This window comes from Scardinius erythrophthalmus (genome assembly GCF_964197995.2).
Source record: "Scardinius erythrophthalmus genome assembly, chromosome: 4".
NCBI lineage: Eukaryota > Metazoa > Chordata > Actinopteri > Cypriniformes > Leuciscidae > Scardinius > Scardinius erythrophthalmus.
Genome location: NC_138224.1, coordinates 3,353,169 through 3,378,122, shown reverse-complemented (window position 1 = coordinate 3,378,122; position 24,954 = coordinate 3,353,169). Strand labels below are relative to the sequence as shown.

General features: G+C 39.8%; 1 protein-coding gene across 3 annotated transcripts in view; it reads right to left on the bottom strand.

Annotated features, from left to right (window-relative positions):
• pde3a (phosphodiesterase 3A, cGMP-inhibited) overlaps positions 1 to 24,954 on the bottom strand; it is a 94,832-nt gene that overhangs the window by 43,948 nt on the left and 25,930 nt on the right. For all 3 annotated transcript variants that reach the window (XM_081364306.1, XM_081364307.1, XM_081364308.1), the window contains exon 2: positions 1,731 to 1,781. In XM_081364306.1, coding sequence (XP_081220432.1) covers positions 1,731 to 1,781 — 51 coding nt within the window. The remainder of the gene's footprint in view (positions 1 to 1,730; positions 1,782 to 24,954) is intronic.

Here is a 24,954-nt window from a genome sequence, read left to right as displayed (position 1 = left end):
ATTGTTCCTGCTATCAGCTCACAGCCTTATGGTTGTCTCAAGGCCCAGTGCATTGTGGGAGGTTGGCCCAGCATGCTCTGACAGCTCTATTGTAAGACACGCTGACTGACAGCTGTTTTCTAAGGTCATGTTCATCTCGTGCGGTGCACGCTCATGTAAGCCCTGATGTGTATTATGCTTTAACTTATGTCTCTGTCAGCACTGTAATAGCTGTAAGTCATCTCTGGCTGTCTAGGTTTACCACAGCAGCTTTTGATGCAAATCCCCTCGCGGAAACAGCAGACCTCCGTTAACACGCGACCCCGGATGAAATCACTGTCCTTCTGACGGGCTGCACCGCAAGGCCCCGATGCCAAAGTCTCGAGTGACCCGACAGAAAGAAAAAAAGAGTTTCCTTTCTGTCAGAGGCAAAGGCATAAATAGGTGGAGGTTAGACTGCTGGGAATGAAAGAAACACCAAGGGACAAACGCAGGGGCACAGAGTACAGAAACACGTCAGTAAAGACGTCAACACTGCTCCCTGCTCTCACCCAGCCGTGAAGAGAACTAGATAAAATGTGCAAACACATTAGCATATGTGCACACACACACACACACACACACACACACACACACACACTAGGGAGTTCCTGAATAAAAAAAAAAAAAAGTGTGGGCACAAACTCAGTAAATCTAAAACACACACACACATCCAAAATAATCATTCTGGGTCATATGTCAACAAATGTCTGAATCTATAAGATAAAATATTATCCATTAACCATTACATATTTTATACAATTGGTAACACTTCACAGTCTTCACATAACTCTAAAGATGGGATTAAAAAACAGAACAAAAGGTCAAATACAGATTCATAGTACTTTACCACTGATGTATCCTTGTAGTTCTTTAACAACATCCTCCTCCATGAAGTGACATTATTTATATACATGTTGCTTAAAATCTGATGCACTTCTTTCAATTACACGAGCATTTTACAAAGTTGCAAAGTTCAAAGGAACTGCAGGAACAGGACAGACTCTCTTCTTGCCAAGTGTGATGTCGTCACTGATGATGTTTAAAAGACATCATATCCCGGGTTACAACCAGGAGGTCAGATAGGGGTCACCACCTCACATATTCATTTACACCGTGGTCATAATGATTAATCAGAGATCTAGCGACAAAACAAACAACTCATAACTCACATTTCATCACAAAATCAGAAGATTAGAACTGATATTTTTGCATAAAAAACTATTTTTGGACTTGCTAAAGTGTCATTATTTTCATGACAATTAAGCAGAAATTAACCTTCAATTTTCGTTAATGACAATTTTAACTTCTGAACTTTGTAATATGCTAAAAGAAGTACAAAAGACTTTAAGCAACATGCTTTCCCACTAAAATATAAAATATAAATAAAAAACTTTTCAAATTATACTAACGAGAAAGAAAAAAATATGCTTAATTGTTTTGAAAATAGTGTCACAATGCAAATAAAATCTTAATGACTCTAAAACAGGCTTCATTTTCTTTAAGTAAGAATAATTTTCTATTTCTCTGACTTTGCGGTGAAATGTGGCCCAGAGATGTTCTTTCAGGTTTCATCAGGTTCAGATCCTTCAGCTCTTTTTCAATCATCCACATATACACACACACACACACACACACACACACACACACACACACACACACACACACACACACACACACACACACACACACACACACACAGAGAGACTGACCTGAGATCCTCGAGCACTTCTTTTGTGGTCCCATTCTTGCTGTGGGAGCATCTGTGAACAGACACACAGGATGTTTTGAGTCACACACACAGAACGATGCAGCACATATTCCATTCACCATTCACTATTCAGCATCTAGTGAGGCTACACACTCTCCCTCGCTCACTAAAAATACAGCACAGAGAGAGAGAAAGAGAGAGAGAGAATGAGAGAGAGAGAGATCAGAGCCTCCAGGGATGCCTCTCTCTCTCTCTCTCTTTCTCTCTCTCTCTCTCTCTCTCTCTCTCTCTCTCTCTCTCTCTCTCTCTCTGCCTCTCTCTCTCTCATTCTCTCTCTCTCCCCCCCCTCCCTCTCCCTCTCGCACACTTTCCATTTTGTTCAGTGACACACGCTCATAATTCAATTTCACAGTCAGGCTGCCTTTACTCTGCGCTCTTCGCCTCTTAACAGCTCCTCAAAGGCTGTAAACTTTACACACTCTAATTAACAGACAGTAGGAGGTTTCCGCAGGCGGCAAAAAACAGGCCTCGTTGACTCAAGAGTCGCAAAAAAAAAAGAAAAGGAAAAAAAAAGTGTTGCCCACAATTGAATAGCACCCTTTTCGAGAAACACCAGAGGACGAAAAGCAGGGAAGCGCGGGACGCCCTCTCAACCCCCGCCGAAATAGCCTCAGGACTCAAGCCTGGGAAACTAGACTCTTATAAATAAAATGTAGCTATTTGGAAGAATATTTTCCTTTGGTTTGAAGGGAGAGGAAGCCAAACAAATGGCATTCTGGCTGGGTTTATTGTATACAGCGAGACAGGCTGTAAATCAGGGTACTTGCTCCGGCCACCCTCGATCCCGTCAGCTCCCTGGTACACGATGTGACCTGGCACTGCATGTAAACACCACGGCATAGCAGAACTACAGGAGTGTTCACAGCTGGAGGACGTCCTAATAACTACAAATAGACTTTCCAAAGTTGGGCGAAATGGTCATGGAAAACTCAAAAATAGTTCACATTTGATATAATCTGTCAGCGAAGGAATTTATTTTGATATACATGTCGATATTCTTACATGTAGTGTGTAATACAGTAGCTGTTTGTGAATGTAAAAGATACAGATGCACAGATAAATGGAGTAATTGTCTCCCAAAAGAAAGAACCGATCACAACAGACAGGGACATCTGACCAATCAGAGCAGAGTAGACAAATCACAACAGACTGGGCCATCTGACCAATCAGAGCAGAGTAGACCAATCAGAGCAGAGTAGACCAATCACAACAGACTGGGCCATCTGACCAATCAGAGCAGAGTAGACCAATCACAACAGACTGGGTCATCTGACCAATCAGAGCAGAGTAGACCAATCACAACAGACTGGGTCATCTGACCAATCAGAGCAGAGTAGACCAATCACAACAGACTGGGCCATCTGACCAATCAGAGCAGAGTAGACCAATCAGAGCAGAGTAGACCAATCACAACAGACTGGGCCATCTGACCAATCAGAGCAGAGTAGACCAATCACAACAGACTGGGCCATCTGACCAATCAGAGCAGAGTAGACCAATCACAACAGACTGGGTCATCTGACCAATCAGAGCAGAGTAGATCAATCACAACAGACTGGGTCATCTGACCAATCAGAGCAGAGTAGACCAATCACAACAGACTGGGCTATCTGACCAATCAGAGCAGAGTAGACCAATCAGAGCAGAGTAGACCAATCACAACAGACTGGGCAATCTGACCAATCAGAGCAGAGGAAGCTCTCGGAAAGGCGGGGTTTAGAGACATCGAATCCTTTATCAAACCGTTTCAGACGCTGTGAGAAAAGAGGTGATGCTGCAACATATATTATGAGAAAATTAAAGTGTTTTTTGACCTTGGATGCATGTAAACCTGTTGTAGGAGACCAACGAAACAAAATTAGACACCTTTAAAATAAAACTCTCTTCTTTGTGCATATGAAATAAATACCACGATACGTGAATACGACAATCATTCACTGTACTTTTTGCAAGTTTTCTTTCTGTCTTTCACATAACAGCATGATATTATGACAGGTTGTAAATGGTTCTGTCGTTAACTCAGTGTCAATCAGAGGAATCTCGGCTGGGCCGCTGCGGGTTACATAATGTTACGTAAAGGCTCTTTGGCTGAGGGTCAAGCCGTGTCCTCAACCGAGGTTTTAGGAAACCAACGGCTGTCATTCATGACATTGCCATCATGCATTCATTCATTACTGTGATCATTTGCTAGTAAAGAAGTCCTTTCACAGGCTCTTAAGAGCACAATCCTTGGTTTCAATTCATACATAAATAATAAAGATGATTCACAAACAAACTGCTCCTTTAAGCAAGTTCTTTTCGTTTGGTTTGGCATTAAAACTGGCTGTATATTGAAACCATGAGACATGAACAATTATTAAAAATCAGAGTGACAGAAGCGTCTGACGGAACCCTTTAAGATTCTATACAGAACCTTTTCTTATAAGAGTGTATCAGTTTTTTAAAATTTGTCTATTAAATAAACCATTTGAACGAACTGATTGTCTAAAATGAATCTCCCAGTACGTATCAGTGTAGCTTAAAAAGTGTTTTAGCAGCAGTTATTTGACAACATCAAACATTATATAGATCCAGACTTATGATGAACTGTTTTCCTTCAGTTATGACCAATATTATATTCACTCTCAGGAAAAAAAGGTACAAAAGCTGTCACTGTGGCGGTACTTTTTCAAAAGGTACACCTTTGTACCTAAAGAGTGCATATTAGTCCCTCAAAGGTACATATTGGTACCAAACGTGTACATATTAGTACCTAAATGGTTCATTTTAGAACCGTTTTGAAGGGTACTGTCCCAGTGACAGCTTTTGTACCTTTTTTTTCTGAGAGTGTATCAGAAAATAGGACATCAGTGCATCAGCATCAGTGAAGGAGAATACACAAGTCAGTTTAGTAGAGATTGAGCTTCTGGACAGGCGTATCTGCTGTCAGAACGAAACATCTTTCACACATTTTCAGCCGACTTCCAGAGAGAAACACTTCTTTGAAAAGTCAACATTGCACAGACAAAACCTGCCAGGCTTTCTGGTCAGAGGTTTATTTCACAGAAACGGCAGTGTGGCATTTAGCTGCTATATTAATAACAGAGCCTGACGTAGATCCACCCTCATCTACCGCTGTTAAAATCATTAAACTATTCATAAAACACAGGAGAACGGGCAAAGGAGAGATTTTCCAAGGTATTTCAAAGGCTTTCCATCTGACCGCGGCCAGCGCCGTCACTCACTCAGATCAGCCTTTATTTACACATAATTGAACTATTACTGTACTTGCCCTCCATTTAAAAGCAAGAGAAAGATATTCGCAAACACAAAACAGCACCTAAAATTGGATTTAACAGCATCTTCACAAATATTTATCTTCCCTGATACAAAAGCGGCGCTCGCTAGAGAGGATTTCTCCAGGGACCGACACTAACGGGCCGTGTTAATGAGATTTCTCTTTATTCAGACGTCATTGTAGCGAGGACAGACAATAATCTGCCATTAATAACCGAGCTCTCCATTTTCTAAGCGAAAGGGTTGAATGGAGGAGAACTAGTCGTGACAGAATGGCGCAGCTCTCAGAGGACTAAGTGACAGATGAGGCAATCCTCATAATAAGGCGCATGATGCAGCAGCGCTTTAATATTGCATGATCGAGCTGCAGCCGGCAGTCCCGCTAGCAGCAAACGCTCGCTCTTCCAGCGCTCGCTCTCTCTCTCGCGCGGTTTCTCCATCTCTCTAGTGATGTTCGGAACAACCCTCTACTACTATTTCTGCAGTATGCATACTGTGTGTGTGTGTGTGTGAGAATTTTCTTTATGAATGGAATACCACACCACCTACTAAAAATTGCCAAAATGTGAAGTAGTATGTGAAGTACAGCACTGCATGGGACTGCATTTGCATTGCCTGCATCCCTTTTATGGGACTTCATTTTAATTCTACTTTTGGTTTAAAAACAAAACAAAACATAAATAGACAAAAAAAAAAAAAAAAAAAAAAAACTAAAAACACTATATTAATAATGTATTTATTTAATACTTACTACTACTAATAATAATTATTATAATTATATAATGATATTAAAGAATTATAGTTAATGAATAATATTTATTATTATTTTAAATAAAAACTATGGGACTCTAAATCATCTTTTATTGGCTTTTTTTATTCTAAATGGTTTAAGAATAACCATAAATAGACCTAAAATAATCCAAAATAAAAACTATATATAAAATTTATTATTATTATCATTATTATAATATTATATTTAATACTATTATTATTTTAAATGTTAATAAAAATAACTATAATTTTAAATACATTTTTAATGAAAATAAACAGATATAAAATAACCCCCCAAAAAACACATTACATAAATGCATATAAAACTTATTAATATTATATCAATATAAAATATAAAATATATCTAATACAAATATAATTTAAACCATTTACATAGGTTTATATAATTACATAAAATTAAACATTTAACCCTAAAAAAGTGAAATAAACCTTGTAACCTTGTAAAGTTGTATAAACACATACTAAGACTAAACTTAAAAAAAAGTTGATGTGACAACAATGTAGCATGCTACCATTTGAACAAATTGCATATTACAAACTGTTCCTTCTATACACCAGCAGGCAGAATGCAGTAGAGTATAAAGTATAGTCTACAGTATGGTATGCAGTATAGTATGCAGTATAGTGTGCAGATAGTATGCAGTATAGTATAAAGTATAGTCTACAGTATAGTATGCAGTATAGTATGCAGTATAGTGTGCAGTATAGTATACAGTATAGTATTCAGTATAGTATACAGTATAGTATGCAGTATAGTGTGCAGTATAGTATACAGTATAGTATGCAGTATAGTGTGCAGTATAGTGTGCAGTACAGTATGCAGTATAGTGTGCAGTATAGTATACAGTATAGTATGCAGTATAGTGTGCAGTATAGTATACAGTATAGTATGCAGTATAGTGTGCAGTATAGTATGCAGTATAGTATGCAGTATAGTGTGCAGTATAGTGTGCAGTATAGTATGCAGTATAGTATGCAGTATAGTGTGCAGTATAGTGTGCAGTACAGTATGCAGTATAGTGTGCAGTATAGTATACAGTATAGTATTCAGTATAGTATACAGTATAGTATGCAGTATAGTGTGCAGTATAGTATACAGTATAGTATGCAGTATAGTGTGCAGTATAGTGTGCAGTACAGTATGCAGTATAGTGTGCAGTATAGTATACAGTATAGTATGCAGTATAGTGTGCAGTATAGTATGCAGTATAGTATGCAGTATAGTCTACAGTATGGTATGCAGTATAGTATGCAGTATAGTGTGCAGATAGTATGCAGTATAGTATAAAGTATAGTCTACAGTATAGTATGCAGTATAGTATGCAGTATAGTGTGCAGTATAGTATACAGTATAGTATTCAGTATAGTATACACTATACAGTATAGTATGCAGTATAGTGTGCAGTATAGTATACAGTATAGTATGCAGTATAGTGTGCAGTATAGTGTGCAGTACAGTATGCAGTATAGTGTGCAGTATAGTATACAGTATAGTATGCAGTATAGTGTGCAGTATAGTATACAGTATAGTATGCAGTATAGTGTGCAGTATAGTATGCAGTATAGTGTGCAGTATAGTATGCAGTATAGTATGCAGTATAGTGTGCAGTATAGTATGCAGTATAGTATGCAGTATAGTATGCAGTATAGTATGCAGTATAGTATGCAGTGAGCATTACTCTAGTATTCCATTCTGGAATTCTGCCTGTTTTTTCCCGTGACTTCCCTCAGCTTGAGCAGTCTAGAGCAGGACTTGAGACGCATCTCTCAGCCATTACGCCACTAATGCGCTTTTAATAATGTAGAGACTGTGGGTGAGCTGGAAATCACACAGGACTGAACGCAGCCCAGTGCTCCACTACGGCTCGCTTATTTCACAATGATTCATTCATATCCAGCGTCCTGCACACTCACAGTTACTCCACACACACTTGTGTTCTCTATCGCTTCATTAGAATACATATACTGTAACTGCGCCATTTCTCATGCACTGCTCTCAGTTGTTGATGAGAAAGATAATACGGGGGTAAAAGCTATAAATATCCTCTTCATTTGTGCATCTGCAAATATCTGTCTGTGTGCAGAGATTGTAAAGTGAATAATCAAAACTGAATAATAGCCTCCAATAATTCCAAACTCACACTTCTCGCTTGCATGTCATATCGGGCTAGATTAAGTGCAAATTACGCACACTTTTTAATAAGGCTGAATGTTTAGTCAAGAGTGTTTGTTCACACCCCCCCTTCTCACTTTCGCTTGTTCTGCCCATTTAATTGACTTTATTGGCTGCTCTTCTTCTGACGGCCTGCAGGTGGCGCAGTGAGTGGAATCCTAATGGCACCAGAGCAGCGATTCTGTGAGAGGAGTTACTGTGGAACATGAGAGAAAAACACTGCTGAGCTGCCAAAACACTTTAAAAGGAAAACAGAGAAAGGAAAGTGACATGCGGTATAGATATAAGACTGTTCTCACATCTGAATATATCTAAAATCATAATGCACTGAAAAGAACGCTCAAAAAATTTCGGTCAGAAATTACAGGCTGCAAAAGTATTTCTGTCTTGATTTTCAGTAAAATATCTAAACATTCTTAAGATACATTTACTTGAGAAGCAAACAGTTTACTGAAACAATTCTGCAAAATTAAGTATGCTTAAAACAATAACAAATATCTGCCCGTGGGGTCAGAAAAATAAAACTTGTTTTCCATTTGAATTGGGATTATTTTTCTGACCCCACTGGCACATGTTTTTTCTTCTAAGTATAAACTCCCTTAATTCTCAAAATGTTTTAGTACACAATACTTGCTACCTGAAGTAATTTTGCTGCTCAGGTTAATAAGAATATTTAGATATTTGTTCTGGAAAACAAGTAAAAAAAATACTAAGAATTTTTTTTCTAGCAGTGCAAAACAGAAAAATTTGAAGTAGAAAGACTGAAATAGTATTTTCTTTCATGTTTGCATATCACTGTTTTACTATCATAAGAATAAAGCCTGATATTCAATGAGAAAATATGTAAGGGACGTGCATTAGGAAAGTAAATCAGGCCATTTTTGATTTAATGAACATGAAATCAAATTTAATAAAACGGAGAGGCGTTGCATTTAAACTCAATTGATAGGTAATGATGAATCCTAAAGCAATCTTTAAGATGTTAATTCCTATTATTATGACATTGAGCAAACACAACGGCATTCGGCACTTGTCACAAGCGTCACTTTGTTTGGTTTGATCTGCTCTGTTGAGAAACAGCATAAATATTTGTTAAAAGATGACAGCGACTGACAAAAGCCCATCTGAGTGATATGGATGCGGTCATACGGTGCGATGATGACTTTTCAGCATCTGTTCTGGGTCACTGGGCCTGACTGGCGGTGGACATCCCTGTGCGCTTGTGAAAAGTGATCCCTGTCAGGCTGTTCTGCTGCTCCGTGCACCACGGATTCTGTCCACACTAATATATCCTGGTCTAAAGACAAAAACAAGAGAGCTGGACAGGAAATGCTTGGCCTCCCCTGAGACCTCGACCTCTGACCTGACTCAGATCCAGTCCCAGAGGTTTGGTGGAGGGGTGTTGGGGGAAGGAACAAAGGACCTTGGAGAAGGAGTTTTAGGTTTCCAGGAAGAGAGAGACAGAAGCACTGGCCAGACAAACCTTCACATCACCATTAAAATACTGGAGCAATGAGCTTCAGGAGCACAGACTCGACATATTGCACAATACATCAATGTCATAGATAGAGTGAAACAAAGAACGATAGAACGATAGATAGAACGATAGATAGAACGATAGATGGATAGACAGACAGATATATAGATAGATAGATAGATAGATAGATAGAGAGACAGATGGATAGATAGATAGATAGATAGATAGATAGATAGATAGATAGATAGATAGATAGATAGATAGATAGATAGATAGATAGATAGATAGATAGATAGATAGATAGATAGATAGATAGATAGATAGACCAATTCTTGCTAACTGATTTTCAAGAAATATCAACACCTTTTTAGAAAGTTACAAAATTCCTGCATGACAGAATAAAGAAGAAATTCCACATTGACGCTGAACCTCTCACACATCATTAACTATGCTAATCAAAGTGAGGGTGTTGCTAAAACATGTTCACCGCCAGTAAATCACCGACTGAAGTGAATCTGCTGTTTGACTGAGCTCAGGCACAACTCTGGCCAAATCTCTCTGTCACACTTGCGTCACTCCACAGGAAGGCCAGATTTACTGTTTGTGTCAATACGCATCAGGAATTAGCCAACTGCTTTGCAAAGAGGAAAACCCAGCGCTCTGTTCGCGCATCTAACCTACACTGCGAAAGTCGGCGCATTCCAGTCCATTTACAGTTTGCGTGCAGCTCCGCACAGAAAAACCCTGGCGCGTTTGGCCTGCGGTGTGAAGCTTTTAATGACGCCAACAGTCTGACTGCTGAAACGTATCCTTCAGTGCCACAAGGGCCGCTGTTTAAACCCAGCGAACGGCTCCACACTGTAACCCTCTGTGCTCCAGTCAAACCGGCCAGAGGAACAAATTGCTCCCCAGGACTCCATTTTCTGTTTCTTAGCTGCTCGAAACTGAGCGGAGCCACAACAGCGTTAACACCATATCATTACATGTTACACAGCATGAGCAATGGAACAGCCTGAGCTAACGGGACCGCATGCACTGAGCCATAAAACCTCGGAAAAGACACACGAGGCAGTCCGTTTGGCAGCGCGGGCATTTTCAGAACAAAGAGCCGTTCGTTTCAGACTACTACAACACTGACAGAGCGTGATTAAGTTTACTCGCCGCAACTAATATGTTCTCGGCCTGTGAGAGCTGTCAAGTAAAGGCTATTAGAGGACACTTGCAATGACCAGATGAAGGGTTTTCGCTCTCTTGAGGTGTAATTGACTGTATTAGGGATGATGGGATGGTAACGGTCGTTCGGCTGCTGTTCGCTGTCAAGCCGATATGGCCCACGTTCTGGAAATGTCAAGTTTGTAATGAATGAAGTGCATTGCAGATTCAAGACAGGGATGAGGTGTGATGAACCTTTTGCCTGCACAATTGTGACTGACATCCACTCGGAGATGTGCATGACATCAACACCCTGTGTGTGAGAAATAAAGAAGGAATGTGTGTGTCAACATTATTATTAGTGCTGGTTAGCGAGGCAATAGAGGAGAACAGGGACTGTAAATTGCTATTCTTCATTTCGTTCATTTGTCAGACGAATTGTCACTTTGACACTGGGACAGATAAAAGATGGTAAAAGAAGCCCAGATGCAATGATGAGTAAAAGGAATGAGGAAGAGGAAGTCAACACAGGTGACACCCAGGTCCAAAAAATATTATTTATATTACAATTATATTAAAATATTTAACAGTTTATTAAATAATCTAATATTTCATATTAAATACTGATGAAATATAAATCAAAGTTGAAAAAAAACAACAACGTTTTATTGGTTATTTTATTTCTTAAGCATATGTTATGATTAATTATTGATTATTTTTTACACCCCTTTTATGTATAGCATTTCGATTTTCAGTTATGCAATAAATGTGCCATATAAGTAAACTTGCCTTGCCTAAATACAAATTATAAAGGAAAACACAAATCTTTTAAGGCTTTTAAACCTCAAAATGTGCACTCTTTTTTAGTTATTCCATTTCTTTCAATTGCAATTCATTCATAATTCAACTTACATTTAATATTAAAATTATGCAACTGAATAAGATTTGAGTTCTGCAGCAAAGCCCACATCATAACATTTAAAGCATTAATTCATTTCTTTTAATCGTGTGCGTCCAAACAGGGCATGCTGTAGAGAAAGCTTGCTGTCAAAGTTGTGCAGATGAGAACAAGCAAACTGCAAAACCAGCCCCATATATTGACACACGTTCAGCGCCGTTCGCTCACACACACACACACACACACACTCGCACACACAGTCATAAAGATTCCTCTTCAAGATGGTGTCAGCTCCAACAAACTCAAGCTGGACCACCCAGCACTGTATATGCTCACCGCTGTGAGTTACAGCACATAAATATGGCATCCGACGTCAGTGACAAACGGGCCGTCCGCGCTTCAAGAGGTGACAGTCGGCGCCTTGATTCTCACTGTCTCTGTCTCCTTAATCTAAACAACCCCTGCTCTGTTAAAACGTCTGAGACAAGTTCACATGCAACCTTCACGGTCTGCCAACGGGCACAGGTTAAAACAGGGCAGCGAGAAGCAAGTGACGAATCTGTTCTTTGTTCGTACGACAGGCCCGCCGAGAACATTGTGTTCAGTCGAAGTGCTTCTGGCCAATTAAAAGCCTCCTCTCCCAGCGCTGCTCTCCAGGTCGCTCTCGGGGAGTGAGTGAGAGTGACGTAGGCCTGAGATCTCATGCTGCGTTCACGTTGCCTCTGGCAGGGCCTTGTATGGAATAAAAGCACCGGAGAGGAGACTGCCAGTCACACAAAGGCTTGGGAAGAACAGCCTGCGAACGAGAGAGCCGCAGAAGGTCTTGGCCTCATTAGCGTAACGAGAGATGCACAATGAGGCTCGTCGAAACATCTGTCGATCCCCCGTGTGCCTTCGCGAGGCGTATTGCATTTACAGTGGCGTTTACACTGTCAACAGGCCTCGACTGCTTCGCAACAAACATACCCTCGCCACGTTTATTTGTATAGCGCTTTTCACAATACACACCGTTTCAAAGCAGCTTTACTGCTATGTCTATGATGTCAATTGTGTCAGTAAGATGAAAATGAAGTCATCATTTACTCATCCTGGTGTTGTTCTTATGCCATATGCCCTTCTTTATAATGATCCCATGCATTATATTCCAAGTGTTCTGGGGGTATATAATAGGATTTGGTGAAAAACAAACTGAAATTTAATGTAATTAACGAAAAATCTTCTGTGCTTGACTGTGCGTTCATGAGATCCTATTAGCGCCGCAGTTCACTCCAACACACTCACAAAACACACACAAGTTGTGAGAACTCAAGATTAATAAAAACATGACATAAAAATAAAATCCCTGTACTTTCTTCTCTGAGGTGAATATATCTGTTGTGATTGTCGCAACTAGTTATTACGTTCACATCTGTCAACTATCATTCTGACTGTCATCAGACAACCGGAGTTAAGATCCGGAGATATTATAACACACTGAATTTCAGTTTGTTTTCACCATATAGCATATCATATATCGTATCAGTATTGTTATATTAATTGATTTAAATATTGGTCAGTATTGTTCTATTAAGGGTTGTTTGTTTGGGTCTCAAAGAGCTTTGATGACGACATAAAAAAAAAAGTCTGATGCTCGAACACACGCCGGGAGAAAGTAATTATGGGATTTAGAGTGTGTTCACCCTTGTAGTTTGGTTCGCTTGGTTGGTCTGGACCAATGAACCCCCCAAAAAAACAAAAATCATTTAGTCCTGGTTTGCTTAGCATTCACATTGGCATTTTAACACCGAACCTAAAGATACTAAACCTAAAGGCATAGGGATATGTTCAAAGCCTGATCGGTCGGCTTTTATTATGTATATTTTGCGGCGGAACTTACTGAACATTTAAAACAATGCTGTGTTCTGGGCTAAATAAGCGAATCCCTCCGTCACACACTCAAACGAAGATCTGATGCGAGGAGACGCGGTTCTGATGACTGTACTGAACTGTGATGGGCAACATTGTGACTATGACGAGTAAAAAAAACAGGTTTGCTTCAGCATTCTGTCCTTTTTAGGGTTGGATCTTGTGACTTCATGTCCCGTTTTTGGTTCGTTTACATGTTTGGTCCATGTTGAGCTCATATTTCATTCGAACTGCAGAGCTTGTTTGGTGCACCCGGGTTCAGATGGCAGCGTTCACACTTATTCAAATGAACCGCACTAACTGAGCAATCGCACCAGGGTTCATTTTAATCCAACCAAACATGCCAAGTGTCAACACACCCTTAGCCAATAGTTGGTTTTGTTTTAAGCGAGAGTAGACAATTCTCAAATCCCTGCAAGACAAATGAGACGGCACTGCGGTAAACTTGCTGGAGTGCCTATACCTAAAGAAGTTCCCTGCACTTTTCTGAGAGAGAGAGAGAGAGAGAGAGAGAGAGAGTGTGTGTTTCTCCTCCGGTGCATTATCTGGTCTCGCACATGCATGTGTACCTATTCATTTGACTGCAGGGTAAATATTTGTCTTGGCAGTGTCAGCGGGGGTCCGGCCTGAGTAAGTGGCACTGAGGGAATTCTCCCATGTTCCGGGGGGAGAGACAGGCACTGGCAGCGCCTCACAAACCCAGCTGAGCTCACTGCCAGCGGTCTGCACGTGGAGCCCGCACGCTGCTTTTTCCCTTTGTGCATCTCGCGCATAATACGCGGACGGAGTCACTGCAGCTCTAAATGTCAAGTGTGATATAGAGGCACTTACGTCAAAATGAGATAAGATTACAGTGGGCTCTGCTGGGGCACTGAAGGCAGAACCCTCAAGAGCACCAGGAAAATGCATTAGTGCATGACAAACACAGCGTCTTTCATACTTCATATGCATCCAATGCAACTGTCCACGGCATGTCTTACACTCTAAAGAAATTCATTCATACTTACATAAATGCATGGTTGCAAGTTACAAATTCTAATTTATTAATTTAATTCACCTTTTTAGTTGCAAACATAAGTTGTAGTAACAACTTTGACTTGAAAATTAGGTCGTGGATTTCTAGTTTCCAGCATGCTTTGCATAGGACTGGATAAGGAGAATCAATGTTGAAATTAAGTGTTATATTATGTGTTTTAGTAAAGGGAAAGACCTATAATACCTTACTTGTTCACTCAATGCTAAAAAGCTTACATTTCACATTTGCTATGCTAGCTGTTAATTTGAGATTCAACCATCTGCATTCCATGTTGAAATTAGTTAGAACAATTAATTTTGAGTAGTCAAGTTAAAAATGTGTGTTTATGCTCAATGTAGTTGTTGGTTGAACATAATTTCATTAAATACTCTTTATTGGCATCCATTCCACAAAAGGTTCTTTATAGTGGAAAAATGTTATTAGGTTATTAAAATGTTCTTCACACTATGAATGGTTCTTTTGAGAACTGTTCACCGAAAGGTTCTTTGGGGAACCAAAAATTATTCTTCTATGGCACCGCTGCGAAAACCCCGGGTAGTATGCATGTGCTAACTGTCGCAAAGCACTATAAATCCATCTTTAATCCCTCTCAGATATGTTTTCCCTTCCTTGGAAATGTGCTTAACTCTTCCCGCGGCGTTTGTGCCTCTCATCTCTGCGCAAATCTCCACACCTGCCTGGCCTGGCCTCCGAGGAATCCCCCTCGTCCCGGACGAACACCTACTCTAAGCGGGTTAGACCCGCTGCCCATGTCAGACGGGTGAGCCATGACTCACGCTGCTCATCAATGGCGTAAATCCCATCAGTGATGCTCATCAATGCTAATTAGGCCCAAATCTGCCGAGCGGGAGGCCTGTCGATCTGCACAGCACTTGCTCCCCAATTGCTTATTGATTTGATTTACCTCTTGCGTCACGACGGCCCCCGCAGACCAGTGCCGATTCAAAGGGACAGGTGAGGAGGATCATAGGAAAGAACATTAGAAGATTGTTTCATTACTACAGGAAAAACAAACAACACGGCCAGCTGGAGAGAATACAGACGTCTCTAGACTCATTAGTGAGGGATCTGGCCACCTCTGATTATCCATGACGTTAAATGCATAACTGCCTGTATGTACAGTATGTGCCAGGCTTGGACAAAGTTTAGAAAGGAAAAATTTGAGAATTTAACATAGATTGGACACAACACAGTAACGTTGGGTGAACTCAGATACGAGGAAGTGCTGGATCCAAAGACTAAAGTACAAGTAAACTCGAAAACTCCAGGAAATTAAGGGACAAAAACTGAGCATTTCAACAAAACAGCCAACACTGGACAAGACCTGACAATGAACACAGGAAACACTGAGGTTTAAATACACACGGAGTAACTGGCAAAAAGACACACGTGGGAAACAATCAGGGAACTAATGAGGGGAGGCAAATGAACTACAAAAGAACTACAAAACAGAGACAGGAAACTGAACATAAAAGTCCAAAACGACACACAAAATGTTAGCCTGATGTCGTCACACTCAGATTCTAGTCAGAATATGAGTCTGATACTGCTCCATTGGGCTGTGATTAAGGGGCGTGTTTCAACCGAACCAGGAAAGAAAATGCCTCTGCACTCAATTGGATAGACCTACAACCAATCAGAGCAACAGAGTAAGTGACGTATGTTCTTCATTCATCTTTCCGGTCGACAAATGCCTTGATCGCAGTTCTCTGTTCCTCTTTTAAAATGAATGCGCTGTCGATATCTTCTATAACAGACGCGATGGTGGAATCTACACATCTCAATTCTCCAGCGGCAGCCATCTTAGTTGTAAACGAATTCAACCCAAGCACTCTTTGGTGACGTGTCGTGGATGATTAAGTTACTGGTGATCATCTGTCCATCATCGTATAAAGCCCGCCTATACAATTTGATTGGTCCGAACAGCTCTGGTTCGAGCATAGTTGCTCCACAACGGATCAAGTCCAGACCGAACTTCCCGACCTCAAATGTTGTGGGCGGGGCTAAGTTCGGCTGGCATCCAGGCTAACAAAATGTGGAAAATGTGACACACAAAGTTCAACTGGAATTTGAATTAAAATGTCAGGAAGAGGAATTTATTGAATTGTAATAAAATAACTAATATGTAATATGGAAGCTTGTTTCCGCCACGGAATAAAACAATTTAAAATATAATTGCGATTTTTTTTTTTTTTTTTGCAATTCTGACTTTTATCATCACAATTGTGAGTTTACATCTCGCAATTCTGACTTTTTTTTTCTCGCAATTCAGACTTTTTCCTCTCTCACAATTGCGAGATTATAGAATTGCGAGAAAAAAGTCCGAACTGTGAGATAAAAGTCGCAATTAATTTTTTTATTTTTTATTCAGTGGCGGAAACAAGCTTCCACGGTCCCACAGAAAGAAGCTCTTGCTATAAAGCAGTCTGGAGAGATTGAAAAACGCATGTTCAGAGTTAGTTAGTGTAAAAGCAAGCTGAAACATTCCCTCTAAAATGAAAACAGAAAACTGGGCCACATTTGCACTGTAAAGTCTGAAGCCACCCCGAAGCATACAAATCTGGGCCCCTGGTCAACACTGATTTTACTCCATATGGGAAATTTGCACTTTTTATTACAAATTGCGCATTAGTCTAATAAGAACCAGACAAGACACAGACTACACCTCCCCAAAATGCCAACCCACAGCCAAGCACATTTGAATGGATCGTTCTGCTCGGAAAAGTTGTTTCAGGGCAGCCAAGTCTGCATTTTTCACAACGTTTACCTCGATTTACCTTGATTTAACTGTTTACAGTATCAGTGAATCATAATTAGAAGCTTTTTTAGAACAACCGCATGTAGATTACACAAGCCTCAATCCAAAATAAATTCAGCATCGCTCACTGTCGTTACGGATCTCTCTCGTGGGACTGAGAGATGGCACCAAAATAGCCCATAAACGATGCACAAATTAAACTCGCAAGCGTCGCTACTGTGATCAAGGGGGAAATGTTATGTCTCATCTGTCTTTGAGGCCATTCTGAGCCTTTCCAATAAGGTGATGTGCTGTTTTTTCCACTGGTTTGAGCAGGGGTGACATCAGCGAGGGTAGCGAGGGGTTCTGGACGGGCTGTGATTGGGTTAGCGACTCTAATGGCCGAGTCTGTAGAGGGACTGCATTAACCTCACAGCCACACTACTGATTACATTCATAATACTAATGAGAACGTGTCTGGTGTCCCAAATCAGAGTAATAGAGCCTAACAGAAACCTGAGAAAACACACACTCACACAAACCTTCTGCTCTCCATCTGTAATATGATCCAGTTGGCATGACTGAGAACAATATCTCTGAAACTCTCTGAATATTTAGTACATGCCACATTTGGTTGCTGGAGCCACAACTGACTTTCTACACTGTTGTAAGTTGTAAATAAAACAGATTGTTGAAGTATGTTTTCCCTTCAAAGTTTCACATTCAATTCAATGCGTCACTTGCCGTTTCTTGTTAATTATGTGTAAAATTTACTAGCAATTTAGATTTTATTTTTTCTCAGTGTAGGTTTTGTATTGTCAGAGCATGATACTGGAGAAATTGAGAATTATTATTATTATTATTATTTAAATTCTGCACAGACAACTAAAAATAACGTCATTTACTAGAGGTTCTGACAAAATGTTAATTGCTGTAATTTGCTGTTAATTTGAATTATTTAAAGAAAGTTTTAATGAATGATTCAATGACTCACTCAAAGAATTCACTTGTTTCATTACTGGATGAATCAGCGTTTTTGAACGAATCTCTTGAATGAATGATTCAACGACAAATACATTTTTAAGTCACTTGTCGCCACCTACTGGTGTAACGGTGTAATTACATTTTTTTTTAAAGCATCAAGTTACTTTCAAAAGGTAATTACTCTGTTTTGATCGCTACCGTATACATCATTGTTTATAGGCTATCTGAACTATAAACGTTTATCCAGTGTCTCTGTGATAATTTGAATGATTGTAACACAGATATAATGATACTATGTGGTTGAAAAGACTGTTTTTGAAGCTGTTTCAAACCTATATATGACAAGTGTTCTCTCCGCCAACACAGATCTGAATGTTCGCTGTGATCGTACTTATCAAACGTAAGATCGCCAAAGGTGTTTGAATTGAGATCAAGATCTTTTAACAATTAATCAGCTCTATTGTTTGGTTTTGGTTGAGTTTAGCATTATAAAATCTCCCAGCTAAGGCATTTTTAAAAGATTTAGTATTCCACAAGGTTAAACAGTAATAAATCTTAAAGATACCAGGATGAATTCTTCTGAGAAAATCAATAATTTACTTTAAAAGATGACAATGCTCCAGACAACACAAATGACAGCAAGAACAGCGACTTTTAAAAAGCATATATGACACAACAAACTCTCTTTTCCTAGAATCGCTGAGCACTCGGGACACAGGCTTTCGTCTGTCGCAGTTCTCTGAAACCTGGATAAGAGTTTTCCAGAAACTGGGAGCATCTTACTGAACCTGATGTGTAATGAGTCAGAGAAAGCATGGTGTTCAATGGTGCCATGCATGACTGAACAGACACCATCCATACTATCCACAGACCAAGGTCCATTTGCAGGTGTCGGTGATGCCGATTACGAGAAAATGTCCCTCTTTCAACTGTCCATTCACGTCAATGATGTTTCGGCAATGTTTATACAACTGCTGCTTATGGACCAACACTTAGGCTATACTCAGAACACTTGACTGGGGTTTGGTGTTTATAAGAAAGAAGTGAATCTTTATGCCTTGTGCTAAAAGACCTTTTTTTAAAAAAAAAGATATTTAGCACAATACTATTTGACTTCACCTTCCATTTCTAAATAGCAGTATGCTTTTTAGCATACTACTATTTGCATGATGTCAAATAATGAGGAAGGGATGTTAAAACTAGCAGTTGATCTTCATCGCATTGGAAAACGAAGATGAAGTCGACAGCATTGCATTGTGGGAGCCAGTATGCTACTGTACAACACACTTTGGCAAATGCCAAAAATATATTTTAAAATATTTAAATTTTATTAATGTTATAATTATCTTTCATCATCATAAATAACATTAATATTAATTATAATACATTAAATGATACATTTTAACATATGTAGTAATAATAATAATAACAATACATTTAATATAAAAAATTAATATATTACTTATATAATTATCTTTCATTATCTCAATAATAATAATACAATAATTGAATGACCCATTATACTATATGTAATAATAATAATAAAAATATAGCTGCGAGCAGCGATTACGGGCCCAAGCCGATGGCACCGCAACCCCGGTGCCTTTACCTAAAGGCACCGGGGTGGCGGTACCGCCGGCTTTGGCCCTTCATCGCTGCTCGCAGCTATATTTATATATATGGTAAAATGGTAAATGGTAAATGGACTGCATTTATATAGCGCTTTCACAGACCCAATGGCCACCAAAGCGCTTTACAATATTGCCTCACATTCACCCATTCACTCACTCATTCATACACCGACGGCGGTGTCAGCCATGCAAGGCGATCCAGCTCGTCGGGAGCAGCTGGGGTTAGGTGTCTTGCTCAAGGACACCTCGACACTTGGTCAGGTAGAACCGGGGATTGAACCACCAACCTTCCGGTTTGTAGACAATCTACATGAACCACTGAGCCACTGCCGCCCATATATATATATATACATACACATGGCTATAATGAACAGGCTGCGATGTCAAGATTGCAATGCTGGAATGTGTGTGTGTGTGTGTGTGTGTGTGTGTGTGTGTGTGTGTGTGTGTGTGTGTGTGTGTGTGTGTGTGTGTGTGTGTGTGTGTGTGTGTGTGTGTGTGTGTGTTTTCTATCCCGGTGGGGACTTCAACCTGAATGCACACAGACTCATGGGGACTCGTGTCACAGTGGGGACCTAAATAGAGGTCCCCATGGGTAAACAAGCTTAGAAATCATACACAATGAGTCTTTTTGGAAATGTAAAAATGCAGAAGGTTTTCTGTAATGGGTAGGTTTAGGGGTAGGGTTAGTGTGAGGAGATAGAATATACAGTTTGTAAAGTATAAAAACCATTAAGTCTATGGAGAGTCCCCACAAAGATAGTAAACCGTGTGTGTGTGTGTGTGTGGCGTGGGCGCGATGGAACAGTGGACACATAAAAACATACGTCATTATACAGGAGCACATTCAAACTGCAAAGTGTTAACTTATATTTGTGTACTGTCGCAATAAGACACAACATTGTGCTTTTGTAAAATAATTTCAAGCAATCCACCCCCCGAAAGGCGCTAATTTTAAAATTAAACTAAAATGCTCATGGCTGCACGGGCATTCATGGTGCGCATCCACGACAAGGAACGAGCAGAACAAAGTGGACGTTTTTCAGTTTATTCCTACTTCCATAGGAATTCATTTGAAACGCCCGCTCAACCGCTCACCCTGTGGTCTGTGTGAGTCCTAATGCCCCAGTGTAGTGCCGGGGACACTATACTGCCAAAAGAGCACCGTCCTTCGGATTAGACGTTAAACCGAGGTCCTGACTCTCTGTGGTCATTAAAAATTCCAGGATGTCCTTCGAAAAAGAGTTGGGGTGTAACCCCGGCATCCTGGCCAAATTTGCCCCTTGGCCTCTATCCATCATGGCCTCCTAATCATCCCCATGTACTGATATACTGATTGGCTTCATCACTGTCTCCTCTCCACCAGTAAGCTGGTGTGTGGTGGGCGTTCTGGCACAATATGGCTGCCGTCGCATCATCCAAGTGGATGCTGCACATTGGTGGTGGTTGAGGAGATTCCCCCCATCTATGTAAAGCGCTTTGAGGTCTCAGAAAAAGCGCTATATAAATGTAACAAATTATTATTATTATTATCAACCACTATCAATGTCAGTGCGGACGAAAATATTGTACTTTCGTTTTTAAGTTTGCGATTCAAAAGCCCCCAGCGGTGTCACACGTCGATTAACCGGTGGTAAAATATTCTCACCGTCACATACCTAGTATATTTTTATGTAAATACAATAGGCCTACCTGATTTTGAACACAAGAGGGCAGTATAGCCCTATGAATGACTTGACTTTTATGAGACTAAATGGTACAATTACTATTTTTAAACTTATAAATAATTATTAAATTAAAAAAAAGAATAAAATGAGTTTGGTTGTGATATTTGTATACTTTTATAGAAATAAATGGTGTATAATTACATTTTTAGAAGATGAGGCTTTTAGTGTTTAATTTTTGTACATTACTTCAGTCCCTCACTATAGCAAAACCATTTGAGATGTTTAATATCCGTTCACAATTTAGCATCTTTAATGTATTTTCATTATTTTGAAAAAGTTTGGTGTGAAAAAAATAAGCCAGTTTGGAAGAGTAGCTAAAAACTCAGAGTCTGAAATATCCCAAAAATCCACATTCAAACCAAAAATATCTGACTTTCTTTTGCTCTGAGCTAATGACTGTTAATTAGAAAGTTGTCCGGCTCGGTGAGACCAATATATATACTCATGTTTGTAACTGTTGGTAAAACTAACCCCCCCACTTTTGTCAAAAGCATGTTGAAAGTGACACACCTCCTGCTGCCAGTTGGTGGCGCTATAACTTTGACTCACAATAGTTACATCCATCTGATCGGCCTCTTATCACAAACACACTGCTGAAGTTTCATCAAGATCAGTTAATGTATGCAGAAGTTATAACACTTCGTGTCTCTCTTTTCTCGCCATAAATTCATTTCCTCGCCACGGCCAAACCGTTCAAGATATCAAAAATCCGTCCGCAATTTAGCATCCTCAATGCCTTGACTTCACGCTGACCGAGTTTGGAGGCGAATCGATGTATTTCCTAGGAGGAGTACATTAAATTCCACAGCAAGCGTTTCCAAACAACCCTAAATAGCCGACTTCCTGTTGGGCTGGCGTAAAACTTAGAGCACGAAAGTTGTTCGGCCCAATGAGATCTATATGTGTACCGAGTTTCAAATTAATTCATGCAAGTGTGTTTGATATATGGACCAAGTTTTAGAACCCCGTTCAAGGGGGCGCTGTCGAGCCCCCCTGCCACGCCCGGCTACCAGATTCAGCCCCGCCCTGATGGCCGCGGGTTCTGACCTGTGTGCAAAGTTTCAAGAGTTTTCAAGCACGTTTAGGGACCCAAAAGCCCCAGAAACCTTGAAAAACAAATGAAAAAGTAAAATCTCACTCAACTGACAAATCACCCCCACCCCTCACACACTCAGAGACAGAGAGAGAGAGAAAATGCTCCAAAAAAATCACATTCAAACCAAAATATCTGACTTTCTGTTGCTTTGAGCTATTAAGTGTAAATTAGAAATTTGTCCGGCTCGATGAGAACAATATATATACCGATTTTGGTGATTCTAGGTAAAACTAAGGCCCCATTTTTGACTAAAGGTGGCGCTACTGAGCCATTCCACCACGCCCGTTTTTGAAACTTTGCACATGTCTACAGGCTAATAAGTGTGATGTGTCTGTTGAGTTTCATGCAATTTCAAGTATGTTAAGAGTCTCAAAAGCATCAAAAAAGAATAATAAAGTTTGATGCGTTGCCATGGCAACAGTATCTAAGATATCAATAATCCTTTCACAGGTCTACATCTGCCGTGTGTCTACATTATACACATAAAGTTTGAAGCAAATCGGGTAAAAATAAGAGAGTGATTTCAAAGCATTTTGAAAGTGACACACTTCCTGCTGCCAGTTGGTGGCGCTATAACTTTGACTCACAATAGTCACATCCTTGTGTTCGGCCTCTTACAACGAACACACTGCTGAAGTTTCATCAAGATCAGTTAATGTATGCAGAAGTTATAACACACTTCCTGTGTCCCATTATTCGCCATAAATTCGTTTCCTCGCCACGGCCAAACCGTTCGAGATATCAAAAATCCGTCCGCAATTTATCATCCTCAATGTCTTGACTTCATGCACACCGAGTTTGGAGGCGAATGGATGAATTTCCTAGGAGGAGTATTTCACATTCCATTGTATGCATTTTCCAAACAACGTATAATAACCGACTTCCTGTTGGGCTGGTGTAAAACTTAGAGCACGAAAGTTGTTCGGCCCGATGAGATCTATATGTGTACTGAGTTTCATATTATTACATGCAAGCGTGTTTGATTTATGGACCAATTTTTCCGACATAATTCCAGGGGGCGCTGTCGAGCCCCCGTGCCACGCCCGGGTACCAGCTTCAGTCCGGCCCTGATGGCCGCGGGTTCTGACCCGTGTGCAAAGTTCCAAGAGTTTTTGAGCATGTTAAGGGCCCCAAAAGTGCCCGAGAAGTAGAAAAAAATAATAATAATAATAAATATAGCTGCGAGCAGCGATTACGGGCCCAAGCCGGTGGCACCGCAACCCCGGTGCCTTTAGGGTGGCGGTGCCGCCGGCTTTGGCCCTTTATCGCTGCTCGCAGCTATATATATATATATATATATATATATATATATATATATATATATATATATATATATATATACACATACATATATATATTTATTTATTTATTCATTCATTCATTCATTTTTTTTTATTATTATTATTTTTTTTTTTATTCAGATTTTGTGATACACTCAAAATATTCCACAACAAATCCTTTAAATTTAATGTAAAAGTAAAAATGAAAGTAAGCAGTGTTGGGCTCACGTAACCCTCTCATCAGAATCAAAATGTTTCAACATTTGCGATGTATTTGGATGCTAAACTATTCTTTATTATAGGCTTTGTTCTTCACTCGTGTTCCAATATTGATGGAAAAAATCATCCTCTTCACATGCGCAAAAATTTGCTTGGAAACATCACAGTGGAGCGAGCGGTGCTTACTGTGAATGTACGAATTGTACTACTGACTATTTAGAGCAGTGTAATTTTTATATGTTAGGTTAACTATTTTATTATTATATTTTATTAAGGCTATAATGAACAGGCTGCGATGTCAAGATTGTAATGCTGGAGTGTGTGTGTGTGTGTGTGTGTGTGTGTGTGTGTGTGTGTGTGTGTGTGTGTGTTCATGTTTTTCTATCCCGGTGGGGACTTTAACCTGAATGCACACAGACTCATGGGGACTCGTGTCACAGTGGGGACCTAAATAGAGGTCCCCATGGGTAAACAAGATTATAAATCATACAGAATGAGTTTTTTTGGAAATGTAAAAATGCAGAAAGTTTTATGGGATAGGTAGGTTTAGGGGTAGGGTTAGTGTGAGGAGATAAAATATACAGTTTGTTCAGTATAAAAACCATTAAGTCCATGGAGAGTACCCACAAAGATAGTAAACCGTGTGTGTGTGTGTGTGTGTGTGTGTGGCGTGGGCGCGATTGAACAGTAGACACATAAAAACATACTCCATCATTATACAGGACGACATTCAAACTGCAAAGCGTTAACTTATATTTGTGTACAGTTGCAATAAAACACAA